This window comes from Leopardus geoffroyi, chromosome E1 (genome assembly GCF_018350155.1).
Source record: "Leopardus geoffroyi isolate Oge1 chromosome E1, O.geoffroyi_Oge1_pat1.0, whole genome shotgun sequence".
In the NCBI taxonomy this organism is placed as follows: Eukaryota; Metazoa; Chordata; class Mammalia; order Carnivora; family Felidae; genus Leopardus; species Leopardus geoffroyi.
In genome coordinates, this window is record NC_059330.1 from 60,811,111 (window position 1) to 60,827,855 (window position 16,745).

General features: G+C 56.2%; 1 protein-coding gene across 1 annotated transcript in view; it reads right to left on the reverse strand.

The window, feature by feature from the left end:
- Positions 1-16,745, reverse strand: part of SECTM1 (secreted and transmembrane 1) — a 38,307-nt gene that overhangs the window by 4,950 nt on the left and 16,612 nt on the right. Inside the window, exon 6 of the mRNA XM_045487251.1 lies at positions 15,618-15,764. Coding sequence (XP_045343207.1) covers positions 15,618-15,764 — 147 coding nt within the window. The remainder of the gene's footprint in view (positions 1-15,617; positions 15,765-16,745) is intronic.

The following is a 16,745-nucleotide window of genomic DNA, read 5'->3' on the forward strand; positions in this document are numbered from 1 at the left end:
TTTGTCTTTGAGCGGTTTTAGGGTTAGAGAGAAATGGGCAGAACACGCAGAGTTCACGTGTTAGTGTCACGACGTGTTAGTGTCACGTGTACTTTTTACAACCAGTGAGCCGAATACTGTCTCACACTTTGCGAACTTCAGGGCTCACTCATGTGCTGAGTATAAGGTGGGTCACCCGTCGTCATGACCTGTACAGAGCTGTCTCTTGCGGGGGGGGCACCCTGTCACTGGTGTGCCCATGGGCCCAGGGCTGGCCCGAGCTGGCTTGTCCTCCACAGAGGCAGACAAGGAGAAACAGACAGAAGGCCAGGTTGATGGACGGATGCTCCTTCTCTCCCCATCCACACAGGGTTCTGGGGTCCTGGCCGTGGAGGCTGCTTTCAGGAAACAGGCTTGAGGGACGGGATACAGAAAAGACCACAGCAACCACACGGTTGAATTCAGACCTGCCCACCAGGCGACCCGCCCCGAAATATCCACAGGCCCCAACTGACCAATGGACTAGGCACAGTTACCAAAAGAGAGAGAATTCCATACGTCACCATACCTCCTCACCTTCCGCCTTTATTTATTTTGATTGATTGATTGATTGATTGAGAGAGGGAGGGAGAGAGAGAGAGAGAAAGAGAGAGAGAGAGAGAGAGAGAGAGAGACAGAGAGAGAGAGAGAGAGAGAGAGAGAATGAATTCCAAGCAGGCTTCTCGCTGAGTGCAGGGCACAGAGCCGGACTCAGGGCTCAATCTCACAACCACAAGATCATGACCGGAGTGGAAATCAAGAGCTGGACGCTTAAGCGACTAAGCCACCCAGGCGCCCCTCACCTTCCCCCTTTAAAAGCAGTCCCTTCCCGCTGCCTGGCGGCAGACAGCCTCTCCTCTGCGGTCCTGCCCTGACCGCTGCTCCCCTGCGGTGTATGCAGGAAACTTCCATCTCCTTTGTTCTGCCTCGAGTGAATTCTCCCCACCCCCCCCCCCACCAGCCACCCGCTTCCAGCTGATGTTGCCCACATTTGGGGCCCATACGGAGAGACTTTGTGCCCCCACATTTGGGGGAACCTTGCATGAGGAGACTTTGCCGGTCCAGGACTCTCCCTGGATTTTCTCTCGGGACTTTCCCTGGTGGATGGACTCTAGGTCCTTGGGGAACTGACCACCTGTGGCTGAGGCTACCCCTTGATGAGGATCCGAACCCCCAGAGGAACCAACCGGACCCTCCCCCACCTTGCCTGAAAGGGAGAAGGGTTTCCTTTTGCCCTTTGGAGGGACCTTTCCCTTCCTCTCCTGGTTCTTTTAGGCCTTTGGCGGCCTGATCCTAAGACGGCCCAGACAACCGAAGGCCTCAGGGCAGGGGGGGCGGGGGCCCTGAGTGGTCTGAAGGTCGGAGGGCGAACACGCCGACCTGCCCGGGTCCACGAGGGCAAAGGGCCGCTGCCTCTGCTTCCTCACTCTGTCCCACAGGTCTGTTCCCAAAGTCCAGCACAATTGGCAGCTTGCCCAGGGGGAACCCACGTGCGTCCCGGACTCGGTGGGAACTCTTTGCTGCCGCTCTCCGCCGCCACCTGGGCCTGTGCGCACGCCTGTTCCCAGGTCTCTGAGTGGTGCGTCCGCCTCCCCGTTGCCGGGAGACGCCCCGACAGGCAGTGGTGTACCCCTCTGCTGCGCCCCCTTCCGAGGTGGGGTGCCTCCAGAAGACTCGCTCACCTCGTTTAGGTCCCGTGCTTTCCCAGGTCAGCAGATGCCTTGACCGAAATCACGAGTTGGGGCTCCATTCCCTTTGGCGGGACCCCCCTTTGGAAGAGGCAGCCAGTCTTTCCCGCCGTGGGACCCCCTCTCTTTTTTCGGACTCGCCCTCGGGCCGTGTTCTTAAAAACGGGAACACATTTGACCCCAACGTCTGGGGGAAAAACATCTCATCGTTTTGCTTCCTGGCCTCAGTACAAACTCCCAGATGAAGAGGTGTGGCCCCTCCACGGAGCTCTTTCTTTTTTTTTTCAACGTTTATTCATTTTTGGAACAGAGAGAGACAGAGCATGAATGGGGGAGGGGCAGAGAGAGAGGGAGACACAGAATCGGAAACAGGCTCCAGGCTCTGAGCCATCAGCCCAGAGCCTGACGCGGGGCTTGAACTCACAGACCATGAGATCGTGACCTGGCTGAAGTCGGACGCCTAACCGACTGCGCCACCCAGGCGCCCCCACGGAGCTCTTTCTTATAATGCTATTTTCCAGCTTGTCCTCCTTTGCCAGAACTCCTCCAAATGGTTGGAAGTCCCATACATACCCTCACGGCACTGTCCCCAAACTCCGACCTCCACAACAACTGTAGAATGTGTCTTGCCTGCCTTCTTGGCCCCAAATCAGCTCCTCCTCCCACCCTCCCTGTCAAGGGGTGAAGACCACCCCCTTCAGACTTCCCCACTGGTGCCCCAGGTAAAAACTGAGAAGGGGGAGCAAACTGATTGACTTTTAAGTGGACCCAGGTGGAACTCAGTTCAGTATTTAAACTAATTTTGTTGGTTTAATTAAGATAGAGCATGTCTTTAGAGTTATGAGCATTAAATATGAAACTTTTATTCTACCAAGGTTTACTTGGGTCAAGTACGTCTATGCTGTCTCCATCACAATTTGTCAGCAAAAAGATGACTGAAAATGATGGTTAATTTTGTCTGTCTCAAAGTTTTCACGGGTAATTGTGTTTTTTGTTTGTTTTTGGTTTTTGGTTTTTAATTTTTTTTAATGCTTATTTATTTTTGAGAGAGAGAGAGAGAGCATGAGCATGAGCAGGGGAGGGGCAAAGAGAGAGGGAGACACAGAATCTGAAGCAGGCTCCAGGCTCTGAGCTGTCAGCACAGAGCCCGACATGGGGCTCAAACCCACGAACTGCGAGATCATGACCTGAGTCAAAGTCAGACACTCAACCAACTGAGCGACCCAGACGCCCCCATGGGTAACTGTTAAGATAACTTTCAAAGTCTTTGGCAATCTGAACGTTTTCAAGTTTTGTTTGGATGCTAAATTGGATTGAATTCATTGGACATCTAGGTCTTTTCCAAATAGGATAAAGTGCGAAAGCATTGATTACTGAACATAAGATTTATCTGCTTTTGACTTCTTATTGCAAAGAAACTAAGGATATTTGGGTCTGTTGGAAAACATGCTTTGTGCTTAAATGTATCCATAAATTTGTCATCTGAAGAATTCTGGTATAACAGTTCACAGTTGGTTGCTATTTAGTTTTCACTAGAGACTAAGGTTTCTAAGAGTGCAGAATTCTGCTAAATGTAATCAAGACTCACGGAAACAAGGGAAACAACTCTGTATGTAGGAAAGTAGGAGCCATGTAAGAAAGATCTAAGGAATGGAAATACATTTTTGTTGAAGGTAAAAGGTAATTCTGTCCTAAATGAGACTGGTTGTTTGGAGGGAAACGTCTTGCGACAAAATCTGAATACGGAAGAAAAGTTGTAGAAGGTTCATGAAGGGAAATCCTTGGAAAGGAATTTTATGTGTGGTCAGGACGGACTAAGGTTGAAATGAATGGATTCTAAAACTCCACTGCTATTCTGCTTTGTGGTGAAAAGACCAAGTTTCCTTGGACTGTTGGTCTGTTCTGGATAACGAAATGTAAACAACATTGTTTTCTCTTTATCTGCCCGGAAAACCAAAGTTTCTAGTTTTGTCTTTATCAGGTCTTTGCTGATCTGTAATCCTATTTAGCCTTGTTTGGCATTTTATGTTCTGGTAGAAGGTCATCACTTGATATTCTGATTATTGAAATGTTATGCGTCACAGAAATAACTGACTTTTCTCATGAGTTGCATCCTAATGAACCTCATATCAGATGGTTAACGATGTCCATTTCTGAGTGTTGTCTTTTTTACAGCTGTTGTTCTGATGCTCTTACAAAACACACTTCGTCTTCAAGGAGATTCATAAAAAGGGCTTTTGACAAACACAGGTAGTCAATATCTTTCATGAAACTTGAACGGGGTTAAGAGTTTCCAGAACTAAAAAGCTGCATTCAAACGGAATAAGAATTAGAAATATGGGACTAAATGAGCTGAAGAAGATGATTATGGTTTTCTGACCCTTATTGGAAACATTGCTGGTTCTCTAATGTTTGTTCTTCTAGATTAAAGAAACTCTCTCCTAAGATACTTGTGACTTACAGAAATGTGATAAAGTATTCATTTGTGAACAGACTGAGGCATTTAACTTTTCTGTCTACCTGAACCCTCTGAAACTCAGAAACTCTCAGTGAGCATTCTTTCTTCCTTGGCACTTATAGTCTTTGCAGAGGTTTGCTAAGATTCTGGTCTCCTTGTAACAGGACACCACTGGGAACACTGGTTATTTTACCAAGGCTTTGACTGGAACGTCCTATTTGAGAGTGACATTCGTAGACTCGCATATGACCAAAGAGCTCTAAGGAACTAAGGTGGACTTTATGAAACATGCAGCCATCAAGCCCCTTGGCAATGGTGGCCAGATACCTGCTGACAGAGTTCCCCGCAGCCTCGCCAGCTGAGTAAAGAAGGTCACTCCTGGAAGGTGCAGGAACCTCAGGATACTTTGGGGGCCTCGTGGAGAGGAATCTGCCCAAATCTTCAGGGATTGCAGGCAGGTCTGATGGCAAGTATTTGGCTTGGCTTCTGGCCTGGAGAGGCTACTAAGAGTTCAATCTAGACGCCTTATGAAAGGTTCCAGCAAAGCAGATTTTAAGAGATCTATACGATCAATCCCTATTCTTGCTGAGCTTATGTAAGTGGTTAGACCCAGTTTGTTAAAACTGGACTTGTTTTTCTAACGAATTCGTCTCCCGCAGGACAGAAAGCCACTCAGGCCGTCCGGACAGGGCCCCATCAGGTCAGGCTCTCCTGACCACCCCGTCAGCGGTAACATTCCACGGCTTCTCCCCACGGGCCCATCTTCCCAGAATCAAGGCGGCCTTGGCCCCAGACGAGGAAGAGCTCCTGCCAGGTCCAGCCCGGCGCTGGGTGGAGATCTCTGCCTCTTCACACCTGAGCCTCGAGGCCCATGAATCTGGCCCACTGCCAATCCTCATTCCCTGGCAATCAGTCATCCTGTGATATTATCTTAGAAAACTCCCCGAATGCTTTCCTCTCGAAACTCTCACGACTCCTCCCTCCCAATTCCAAGACTTCATTCTCGACCTTTTCTTCAGGGTGACCTCTCTGAATTTTACTTGGTCAGAAATCAGAACTTACCTGGAGCCGCTCCCCCTTGATGTCCTGCTCTCACAAGACAATCCTCACCCCTTCTGGGACCGTGTAACACCAGGATGGTTTTCCTGGAAACAAATCTGTTCATGGCTTCTTTCCTTCTTAGGACTCCTAATTACTGGTCGCCTCTCGTCGGTCTCTTTGTTACACTGGTCTCTTCTAGAATGCAGCAATTCCATATACGAACGATAGTTCAACAGCCCACACCATCGGAGGGTCCCCTCCCCCACATCCCACGGGCCCGGCCGCCTAACCGCCCGTCAGCACACCATATAATACCGTGCTCTGGTCTATAACTGCGCCAACCCCTGACGCGGAGACAAGTGTAGGTGGGGACGTCTCTCTGCCCCTTGCTCAGCAGGAAGAAGCTGCTGAGGATGCGACGGCCACCCACGTGCAAAGATCTGTCACTGCCGACGTGTCTGGAGGGCATGCGGAGGTCGCTTTCAGGAAAGAGCCTTGAGGGGTGGGATGCAGAAAAGGCCATGGTGTCTGCTTGGCTGAATTCAGACCTGCCCGCCAGGCGACCCCCCCGAAACATCCACAGGCCCTAACTGACCGACGGGCTACTTACAGCCAGACACAGTTACCGAAAGAGGGAGAATCCCGTGTGTCACCACACCTCGTCATCTTCCCCTTTTAAAAGCGGCCCCCTCCCACCGCCTGGCGCCTGGCGGCAGACAGGCCTCACCTCTGCAGTCCTGCCCTGCCTGCCGCTCCCCTGCGGCGTGTTCACTAAACCTCCGTCTCCTTTGTTCCGCCTCCGGTGAATTCTTCCCACCCGCTTCCGCCGACCCACCTTTGGGGACCCCCATCCGACACCCCGTTCAGACACCGCACTGGGGTGGGTCGCGTCGAGTGTGACGTGTCGGCAACAACAAAGCCCCCTGCCCTTAAGTCCCGGTGCTCTGGTCTCCGGTGAGCAGGAGCCCGTGCCAAGCCCAGAGCGGCCTCTGTGAGGACACGGACCCCGAGTCTCCTGGACGGAGGGTTTTGGCTAATGTGCTGTAGGGACCTGGCATCTTATGAATGTTCTAGTAGCCATGTTCCTAAGTTTCACGAATTAGAGGCAACCGCTCAACACCCAACAGGCAGTGTCCCGTCCGTGGGCGGGCATTGGTTTAATGTAACAGCGTTCAGGGCCCAGAACTGCCCGTGGCCCTCGCACACCGTTCTCACCTCCGGTGCAGGCCGTGCCAGAAGGCTCCCACCCGGCTCTGACCTGGACCTTGACCCTGACCTGCACCTTCAGCCCCACGTTCTGCGTCCCCTTCCCCAGCCCCCGGGCATCGCTCCCTGGCTCTTCGATGCACTGTTCTGCCCCTCTGTGCATCCCTCACACGTAGAGAAGCTTTATTTCAGTGCTTCCTGACGGTTCAACAGGCTACAGTTTCTGGTGGCTGGGCCCCCGCCCCGGGACAGTAGGGGTGCGGCTCCCTGGGAGCCGGGTCCTGCGGGCCTCACCAGGAGAGGCCCCTTTCCAGGCGGCCTGGGTGCGGGCTGGTGCTGCCTCTCTGGCTACCTGCGTGTGATTTTTCCAAACTTCCTTCCAGCTTAACTTCCGCGGCAAGAAGGGCTTCTCTTCAAGTCATTACACACACACCACGTTCGCAAAGCAAGGGCACGCGGCGGAGAGAAGGTGAGGAAGAAAGAACCCCTGAAAGACTGGCCCCGGGAGGAGCCGCGGTGTCTCCGAGCCCATCATCCGCGTGTGCTCTCGTGCGTGGACGAGCACACACACGCGACTTCGCGTAGGCGGAATCCTGTTGGAGGAGATCCTCCCTCATAGACGGCCCCTGCCCCGGCCCTCCCTCCCCGACCCCCCTCTCACTGTGGGGACCGGGTGAATGGCGGCCCCCAAAAGTCACGTCTGCCCACAACCTGTGAATGTGACCTCGTTTGGATGTGGGGTCTCTGCAGACCTAATTACGTAGGATGAGAGCGCACCGGAGTCGGGTGAGCTCTGAATCCAGTATGATTCGTGTCCTCAGAAGATGAGGAAAATCCGGACAGAGACAGAGGCACGCAGGGAGAACACGGCAGGACGACGGGGGCAGAGACGAGGGCAGCCACTGGCCCAGGAACTCCTGAGCCACCAGAAGCTGAAGAGACCAGGAAGGATCCTCGACTGGAGCCCAGGAGGGAGCGTGGGTTTTGGGTTTCCGATCTCCAGCACTGTGAGAAAATAAACTTGTGTTGCCTTGAACCCCCCGTTTGTAGTCCTTTGTTACTGATGAGGGAAACGAAGGCAAGAGGAAGGTGGCCAGAATTAAATCTCCTTACAGCCACCGATCCCTGAGACACACAGCGTGCGCCCTTGCTCTAGAAGCTCGAGGCTGCCCTAGTGCCTTAACGTTTATGTTTCATTAAACACTAACAGTAACCTTAACAGTAGCCCCGCAAGGTCCCGAAAGCCTTGCTCCAAATTCTTGGAGGACAGACGCTATCCCTACCCCCCCCCCCGCCCCGATTAAAAAGTGTAGAATCAGTCACTCCTCACAACCCAATGCAGCTCCTTCTGTCCACGGGTCCTGTCCCCGTGCTTCAGTAAAACCACCTTTTTGCGCCAAAAATGTCTCAAGAATTCTTTCTTAGCTGTTCGCTCTCGAACCCCAAACTTCCACGTTTCATAATTTCACCATCACGGTCGCCCCAGGACACTCCCACCGTCCCCTGCCCCAAGCCCGCAGCCGCACGCGCCCTGCTTTCTCCCGACCCCGACAATCCTGCACAAACCAGGGTGCGGAGGGAGCGTGTGGGGTCATGTCCATTACTCTGCATCTGGGTCTCACCCAGCAGGGCCCTTTGGGGAGGCCTCGGCTCACGCTCCCCCAGGCCCCTGCCCTGGATTTCAGGGCTCTGTGAGGCACACCCCCCGCCCCACCCCCGCTGGGGCCCCTGCTGCCGGGACCACCCCAGCCCGGCTCCCCTCTGGGTTTCCGTGGTGCCACCACCTTAGCAAACTCTGCCCATCTTCCTTGGGGTCTTCTCTTTATGCGTTTGCAAGACTTGTGTTTTAAGGAAACAAACTGTCATCTGTGAGGCAAAGGTGTTCCTGCTCGATTATTTCTCCCTTGGTTATTTCTGGAATAACGGGACGCCACATGTTTATATCATTCTGTCCTTTCCTTGAAAGCTTCGAGGTTTCATTTAAAAAGTGTTGTCTGGGGGCGCCTGGGTGGCTCAGTCAGTTAAGCGTCTGATTTCGGCTCAGGTCATGATCTCACGGTTCGTGGGTTCGAGCCCCGCGTCGGGCTCTGTGCTGGCAGCTCGGAGCCTAGAGCCTGCTTCGGATTCTGTGTCTCCCTCTCTCTCTGCCTCTTCCCTATTCACGCTCTCGCTCTCGAAAATAAATAAACGTTAAAAAAAATTTAAGTGTTATCTGTTTGAAGTGGCCTCTTCCAGAGGCCTCCCAGGTGGGGGATCCATGGATGGCCAAACTGGACTGACTTCCATGTTTGAATCATGAATCATCTCAAAGCCATTTTGCAAGTGACACGTGACTGGGTCCAACTCTGCTTTCTTGCAGGACAGTGGGCTGTGCCCGAGGCGTCCATTGAGGGGCACACCCGTCTCCTCCATCCAGCATCTGTCTTTGGGCCACGACGCTACCAACCCACAAGTTTCCGGGTGCTTTGTCAGCTGATGTCACGCTGGAAGGCCGTTTCTGTCCTGCTCTGTCTGTATTTTTCCTTACGGGTCTGTCCCTCACAAGTCCATTAGCATAACGTGATCAGCTGTCTTCTCGGAACTAGAATTTGTTGATGGGTGCGTAAGGGTGGCCGTCCCAAACCTGCCCGAATCTGCTCTGCGTAACGTGACAGACGTGGAGATTTCACCACTGGAAACTATCCAGGGGCAGCCCCTTTTTGGTTTTGTTGCCCGTCAGCAGTCAGCAATCGTGGTGATCAGGCTCGAACAGCTCATTACCATCACATGTTGCTTGTGTGAATGGAAGGTTTTAGAAAGAGGCGTCGAAACTTCGCATGCTGGGGCTTTTTCCAGGCACCTCAGATAAGATCTGCGAAAGTTTTTCCCGAGTATTTTTTTTTTTTTTTTAACGTTTATTTACTTTTGGGAGAGAGAAAGAGACAGAGTGTGAGCAGGGGAGGGGCGGAGAGGGAGACACAGAATGGGAAGCAGGCTCCAGGCTCTGAGGTGTCGGCACAGAGCCCACTCGGGGCTCCATGATCCGTGAGATCAGGACCTGAGCTGACAACTTTACCGCCTGAGCCCCCCAGGCGGCCCCCTAGTAATTTTACAAAATAACTTTTCTTGAATTGCAGAACACAAATTTTCCTTCTTTTTCCTTCCCCTCCACCCGACATGGATTTTCTTAAATTAGGAGACACAAAATGGTGCCCAATGGCCCACGGGTGTGCTTGCTGGTCCCGGTGGTCTGTCCGGGTCCCCTAGCCAGAGCCCTCTGTGTCTCCCGAGGGAGACCTCTGCCTGGGTCCTGTCTGATCCCTGACACCAGGCTGCGCCACAGGGAGCCAGCAGAAGAGTCACCCCGTGTTGTGTGACCTCTGGCTTGCCTTCCAAGCTTGCAGGAAGCCTCAGGCCCCCAGGGTTTCCATCTTTAACTACAGTCCGTGGGGACTGGGCTTCCCTCCCAGTGGCCTCCGGACGATCCCCTGGCCTCAGGGGACACCACGTTTGCCTCTCGGCCATCGGTGGACCCACACGGCTCTCTGCTGCCACTGGCTGACCTCAGCATGGGCTTTGGTGCCCACCCTTCCCTGGTGCTCCTTGTGGGTCGGGGTCCCTGTCTTGGGGGTGGGAGGTGGCAGGCCGTGCTCTCCTCTGGCTGCAGGTGAGAGGACGCACTCCAGGGGAGGACAGCTCCTTGATCCCGGCTCCGACCCCGCAGGGATAAGCGAAGGCGCACCCGAGCTAGCGGGCAGGTGTCCTGAACGCAGCGTGGACGATTCACACGGAACCAGTCCCAGAACACGGAAGCCAGCGCCAAGGTTTGGCGGCTGAGCAAGCAGCAGGGCCTCCCGTCGGTGGCCTGGTGGTCACCCGACGCCCGGAGCACAGACATGGCGCTGAGCCCTCTGTCCAGACGTGCATTTGCGTCCACCACGCTCCTCAAGCGTGACTGCAGCACTTAGCGGGAAAGGCAGGAGGTGCCCAGGGGTCTGCAGTAGCCGGGAGGAGACCCTTCCCCTCGAAACCTTCCTCACCACACGTCTTCCTGACTCTTGTCGGGGTTTCTCCTTCCCAATACGTTTACAGTCACGTTTCGAGTTGTAAGAAAACTCCGTGGGATGCTGACTGAGAATAAGTAAATAACTTCTTTCACAATCCTGCACCTTCCTGGGCCTCCCTCCACGCAGAACCAGGGCCACCCAGCCCGGCGAAGCCGCCGCCTCCGCGGGGTCTTCTGTGATGTCACCCCGGCACCCCGTGACACCCCCACACCCAGGCACACGCAGGCCCACACGGGCACACACACCCCCTCTGCGGTTCCCTCAGGTCCTCGGACGTGCTCTGCACACAGGAGGTGCTCAGTCCCCGTGGGCCCGAGCGGCCTGCCCCCGGCCTCCCTTCTGGTCCTCGCTTGGACCGGGTGACGTGGAGAGGGGGTCACCTCAACAAAGGCATGTTCGTGTAAAACGTGCTGCCTGCCACACTGGACTTTGGAAGGGAGTGGGCATGTTGACAAGCAAAAGGAATGTGAAAGGCAGGCGGCCGTCCCCGGTCACATGAGCCAGCTGGGGTGGGGGGTGGTCACCTCCGCCCCCAGGGCACGGCCTCCTGGGGACATGGGGTGCAGTCCCTGCCTGGCCACCCTGGGAAGCACCGAGGGAAGCCCACCAGCCAGGGCCGACCCCGCCAGCCTCTGCCGTTTTTAATGCGCCTCGTGCTCTCAAATCCTAACAATCATTTTACATTGACTAATTTTAAAGTCTTATCTATTTTAGCCTCACCTTGAGAAACACACATCATCCTTAGGTGTGCTATTTACACATGTGTTTCTAATCACAACTAACCGGTTACAAGACAAGCCAGGAAGCATCACGGATTCCCTACCAGCATCCGGCATCCTCTGTTGTGTCCTCCGGGGAGGCTGGAGCTTGTGCCCCCAGAGGGCAAGGCTCCCAGATGGGCACTGGCTGGGGCTCCAGGCTTCTCTTCCTGGGGCCCAGCCCCCGCTCCTGTGACCTGTGACCCCTCCCCCAGGCTCTGAGGGCCCTCCCCTCACCCGCAGTCACCTCTTAGCCACTCTTCACACTCTCCTTTTGCTGGGAGACGTCCTGACTCTCCATGAAATCCCCTGGTTCCAGGCAGGGGAGAAGGGGACACTTGGGCTGCACCCCTTTTCACCTCCAAACTGTGCCCGCCTTGGCTGGTGTCATGTCCTCTGTCACAACCCCTGTGGTGCTGGGTGGCCGTGTCTGAGCCAGCCCAGATGTCGCTGTGACAGCCTGTGGGTCAACACATGAGACAGACCAGGCCCCTCCTGGTGAAGAAGAAGGCACAGTGCCTGCTTCGCTCCCAAGGCCTTTGTCCCTGAGCTGGTGCTGGACTTGAGCTGGGTCAGTCTCATCTGCTACCGAGGCAGGCAGGGGTCATCTAGGCTGTGACCGTCCTGAGCAGTCCCCTCAATGACCCCCCGATCCCCACCCCCGTGACACTCAGAGCCAAGTTTCTACCTGGGAGCACCTTGGAGCCCCCAGAGGGTCAAAAATAATCATCAGTACCCAGGCCTGCCCTACGGGTCCTGGGTTATTGGTCTGAGAGGGCTTGGGCCTGGGAGCAGAGCTGAGGGGCTGGGGGAGGCCAGTTGGGCGTGGCTGGGCTGTGGGTGGTCTGCGTGCTCCGGGCTGAGGGCTTAGGGCACCTCCAATCCCTGGCGGGAAAGAGCGTGGACTGGAAGAGGAGGCGGCTTCCCGCTAGGCCGGGGCTACGTGTCAGCGCGTGTCGTTCAGAACGAGAGGGCCTGTCCTCCCCGCTCCCACCCCCAGCCCAGGCCAGGTGCCTGGAGGGTCAGGGTCCTTCAATGGTGCAGAGCGATCCCTCGAGTGGCTGCAGAACTCTGCCGGGCCCTGACACCAGGGGACAGAGCCAGGGGATCAGGAGCCCTCCAGCTTTGGGGCAGACCTCCAGGACCATGGACAAGTCTTAATATACTCGAACTAAATCTGAAAAACACAGACGCAAACTTCCACCTTATAGGAGCTCAGGAAAACCTGCCAGAAAAGAGCCGGACCGGGGACTGTCCGGCTGGCTCAGTTGGTAGAGCTGCAACTATTACACTCAGGGCCATGAGTTCAAGCCCCATGTTGGGTGTGGAGCCGATTTAAAAAAGAGAAAAGAGGGGCGCCCGGGTGGCTCCGTCGGTTACGTGTCCGACTTCGGCTCAGGTCATGATCTCGCGATCTGTGAGTTCGAGCCCCGCGTCGCGCTCTGTGCTGACAGCCCAGAGCCTGGAGCCTGTTTCCGATTCTGTGTCTCCCTCTCTCTCTGACCCTCCCCCCTTCGTGCTGTGTCTCTCTCTGTCTCAAAAATAAATAAACGTTAAAAAAATTTTGTTAAAAGAGAGGAAAAGAAAAAAAGAGCTGGACCGGAGAGGGGGGCAAGCTTCCATTGTTCTCTTGCACATCCTGCCACCCTGAACCTTCTGGGGTCCCACAGCTGTCCTGGGCCCCACCTGACTTTTTCTACTGATCATTGCCCCTTCCTTTTGGACCTGGGCATAGATCTGAGCCAGGCTCAAGGCACGGATGCCAACGCTGAACCTCAGGCTTATCTGTGAGGACAGTGCCCGTCTCGGCTGCCTACCCTCAGAACAGTCCAGCGGTCAGAGGGCAGGGCAGGGAGCCGGGTCTGGCAGGCAGGGGTCCCCCTCACCGTTCATTGCACCGCTGAACCCCTCCTGGCACTCCTGCTCCGGGGAATCCCGTCTTTACTGGGAGGTCAGGGGTCATCTGAGTGCGGTTTGGATGTGCTTCTGGGGACTTTGCACTTCAGGCCACGATCACAGCAGGCTGCTCTCTGGGCACAGAGCCAAAGGCAGCGGAGGCCCCACGGAACGCTGTTGCTTTTTTTTTTTTTTTCATGTTTATTTATTTTTTGAAAGAGAGAGAAAGAGAGCACCAGCTGGGAGGGGCAGAGAGAGAGAGAGGAAGACAGAGGATCCAAAGTGGGCTCTGTGCTGACAGCAGAGAGCCAGAAGGGGGCTTGAACTCATGAACTGCAAGATCGTGACCTGAGCTGAAGTCGGACGCTTAACCTACTGAACAATGCCATTTCTAACTCCTGCCCCCTGGTATGCTGGCTCTGCCCGTTTGTCCACTCGTGTGAGGAGCCGAGCCCAGGCCTGGCCATCTCTGGACAGCAGCCCTTACCCAGAGCGAGAGCGGCACCCCGGCCAGCAAAACTCGCCACTAGGGAGGCCATCTGGGCCTCCAGGCCTCAGTGACCGGGTCCTGGAGGCCCCCGAGGGCAGCCGCAGTCCCTGGGCCGAGCTCCCCCTGCCCTGTGGTGGCTGCGCCCTCTTCCTCCGGCCCCTGACTGACCCCACCCCCGGTGGCCGTTGTGCATTGGTTGCAAGAGCAGCCAGGCCCGGGTCTCGTGGCATCGGTGGTGCCGCCCCGTGCGCAGCAACGTTCGGTTGTTCCGGGGAATTTATCCGGAGAAACTTCTCCCTGGTGAGACAGGCAGCTCTCTGGGCTTGCCAGGCATGATACGGACCCCCCGTCACACTTGAACCTCGGATACGCAACCCCCCATTTTGGAGTATGTGTTCCATGCAATATTTGGGACGTGCTTACACGTAAAAAAGGACTCATTTTCTGAAATCAAATGTGGCAGCCCCACTCGCTCTGCCTGAGCCCTCTCACCTGCCACCACCGTGGCGAAGGACAGAAAACCGGAGAGAGAGGGTGACAGGGGAGGAGACTGGGAAGGAGACAGGGAAGGAGGCGGACGCTTGGCGTGGTGCAGGGAGACTGGGCGTGGGGCCCGGGGCCGACAGACGTAGCCTCCCGGCGGCACCTACGTACTGACACAGGAGTCACAGCACCGGTGTCCGCGGGGCCCCTTCCAGGAATGGTTCACAGGCTCAAGAGCTGCCCGCACCTAGGAGTCACTGACGCGACTCGGAAAACGCCTGCTTCTGTCAGCGCTGTCGGCAACTCGTCCCCCTTTGGGAAGAGGGGAACTGGGAGCCGGGTCTGTTGGCGGGCCGGGTGCACGGGGGCCCCCCGCTCCCGCAGCGCCTCATAGCGGCTGCTGCCGCTTTCTCCCCAGCTGCGGGGGTGCAGTGACCCCCGCACGTACTTCGGTGTCTGTGCACAAGGCTGACCTGGCCAGCCTTTCACCAACACTGCAAGGGAGGTGACTAAGCACCTGGGGAGACGAGAGGGGGGAGCCCCCCCCCCCCCGCAGCCAGAGCTGGGTGGGGAGGGAGCGCCCGGGCCAGGTGCTTCTGCCGGCATCATGGTCCTTGCAGCCGTGGCCGGGAGGGGTCCCCAGCCGGACAGTAGAGTCCTGCGAGCCCGGGGGCTAGGCTGGCAAACACTTCCCACCTCCCCTCTGCTTGGCTGTCTCCCGCCGGGCTCACAAGACACCTGTGCCAAGAAGCCTCGTCCCCACCACCAGCCCAGTGAGACACCGCCCTGACTGCAGGGGCCAGAAGCACGTGTGCCCCCAACCCACTCTGTCACCGTCCCCAGGGTCCCCAGGGACGGGAGGGCCTCTCAGGGGCTCTGGGTCCTCTAGCCACAGGTCTGGAAAGTGGTTTTCAGCTGCAGGTTATTAACCAGCAGGGGGTGCGGGGGGTGGGCTTGCAGAGGGACCGCTAGAAACTCACCCCGGGGAACAGGCTCAGCTCTGGGCTTCTGGGGCACAACATCGCCTCTTGGGCAAGGAGGTCTTAGGCGGTGGCTCTTTTCTGTTTTACTGCTGCGTGTGCGAACGTGTGTGGGTATCATGGGCGCGTGAGTCCATGAGCGTGAGTGCACACACGTGTAAGTGTGAGTCTGGGGGAGCACGAGTGCCGCCCTGCCGGGCCTGGGCGTGAATGGGGCAGGGGGAGGAGGATGTTCTGTCCCGAGTCAGTGGACACCCGCGACCGGACTCCCTGCCCCCTCAAAAGCTGAGCCTCGGGGTGCCCCGCAGGGAGGCGGTCCCACGGTGACCTGTAGCCCCCCTCCTCTCTCCCCCTGTGCCGCACCCTTTGCCCCCGGCCGCCTGGCCCACAGACCCTGGCGGGACGCTCGGGGCCACCTGTCTGTGGGTGAGGGTCCCGGCGCCCCGCGCTCCCGGATCCCCATCCCCCAGTGTGTCCATCCCAACACATATCCTGTACCCTCCACCGCGGAAGTGCACCCCGCGTCCTCGGCCCCGGCTCTCCGAGCCCTTACCTGCACCCCGGCTCCCTGCGTAGGCAGCCGCTCCTGTGCGCACCCAGAGGAGAGTCTGCCTGGCCCCGGCCGCTGAGGGTGAGGGCGGAGCCGGCGGGGGTGGGGAGGAGGCTGCCCCAATGGGGCTCCAGGATCCACACCCAGGGCCTAGAAAGGGAAAGAAACACCTAATTAGGGGAAGTCACTGTGGAGCCGGGAACTGCCGCAAGTTCACAGAAAGTGTTTACGACCTGCTTGGTGGTCATTTATTCTACCTTTATTAGAAAGCACTTCACTAGCCCGTCATTCTAAAGAAAACAGGAAACTGGCAGGAAGCCTCTTCCAGGAAAGCGAATCCTGAAGTTCCAGGAAAGCGAATCCTGAAGTTCTCTGCGCTCAAGCTCAAGTCTGGTCACCGCTCCTTGGAGCTGGTGGGTCCATCCCCTGCACGGATCAGGGACCCCACGAGTCCTCACCTGGGCGCACATGCACACACGCACACGCACAGGCACCTGTGTTCGCTGAGAATCCCCAGGAGCTCGTTAAGCCTGCAAGTTGGCTCAAATGCAAGTTGGTCCTTCGGGGCTGGGGTTGCAGGCAGGGGCAGGGGTAGGAGCGAGCAGGGGCAGGGGCACCGGGCAGCTCAGTGGTTGAGCGTCCCACTGCAGCTCGGGTCATGATCTCACAGTTTGTGGGTTCGAGCCCCGCGTCGGGCTCTGTGCTGACAGCTCGGAGCCTGGAGCCTGCTTCCCATTCTGTGTCTCCCTCTCTTTCTGCCCCTCCCCTGCTCGCTCTCTATCTCTCTATCACAAATAAACATAAAAAAAATTAAATTAAAAAGAAAACCTGCACACAAATGTTCATAGCAGCATTATTCATACCAGCCAAGAGGTAAAAAATCCAAATGTCCATCAGCTGATGACTGGATAAAAGTGTGGTGTATCCACAATGGAATATTATTCAGCCATAAAAAAAGAACAAAGATGGGGTGCCTGGGTGGCTCAGTCGGTTAAGCTTCCGACTTCAGCTCAGGTCATGATCTTGCGGTTTGTGAGTTCGAGCCCCATGTCGGGCTCTGTGCTGACAGCTCATAGCCTGGAGACTGCTTCGGATTCTGCGTCTCCCTCTCTCTCTGCCCCTTCCCCGCTC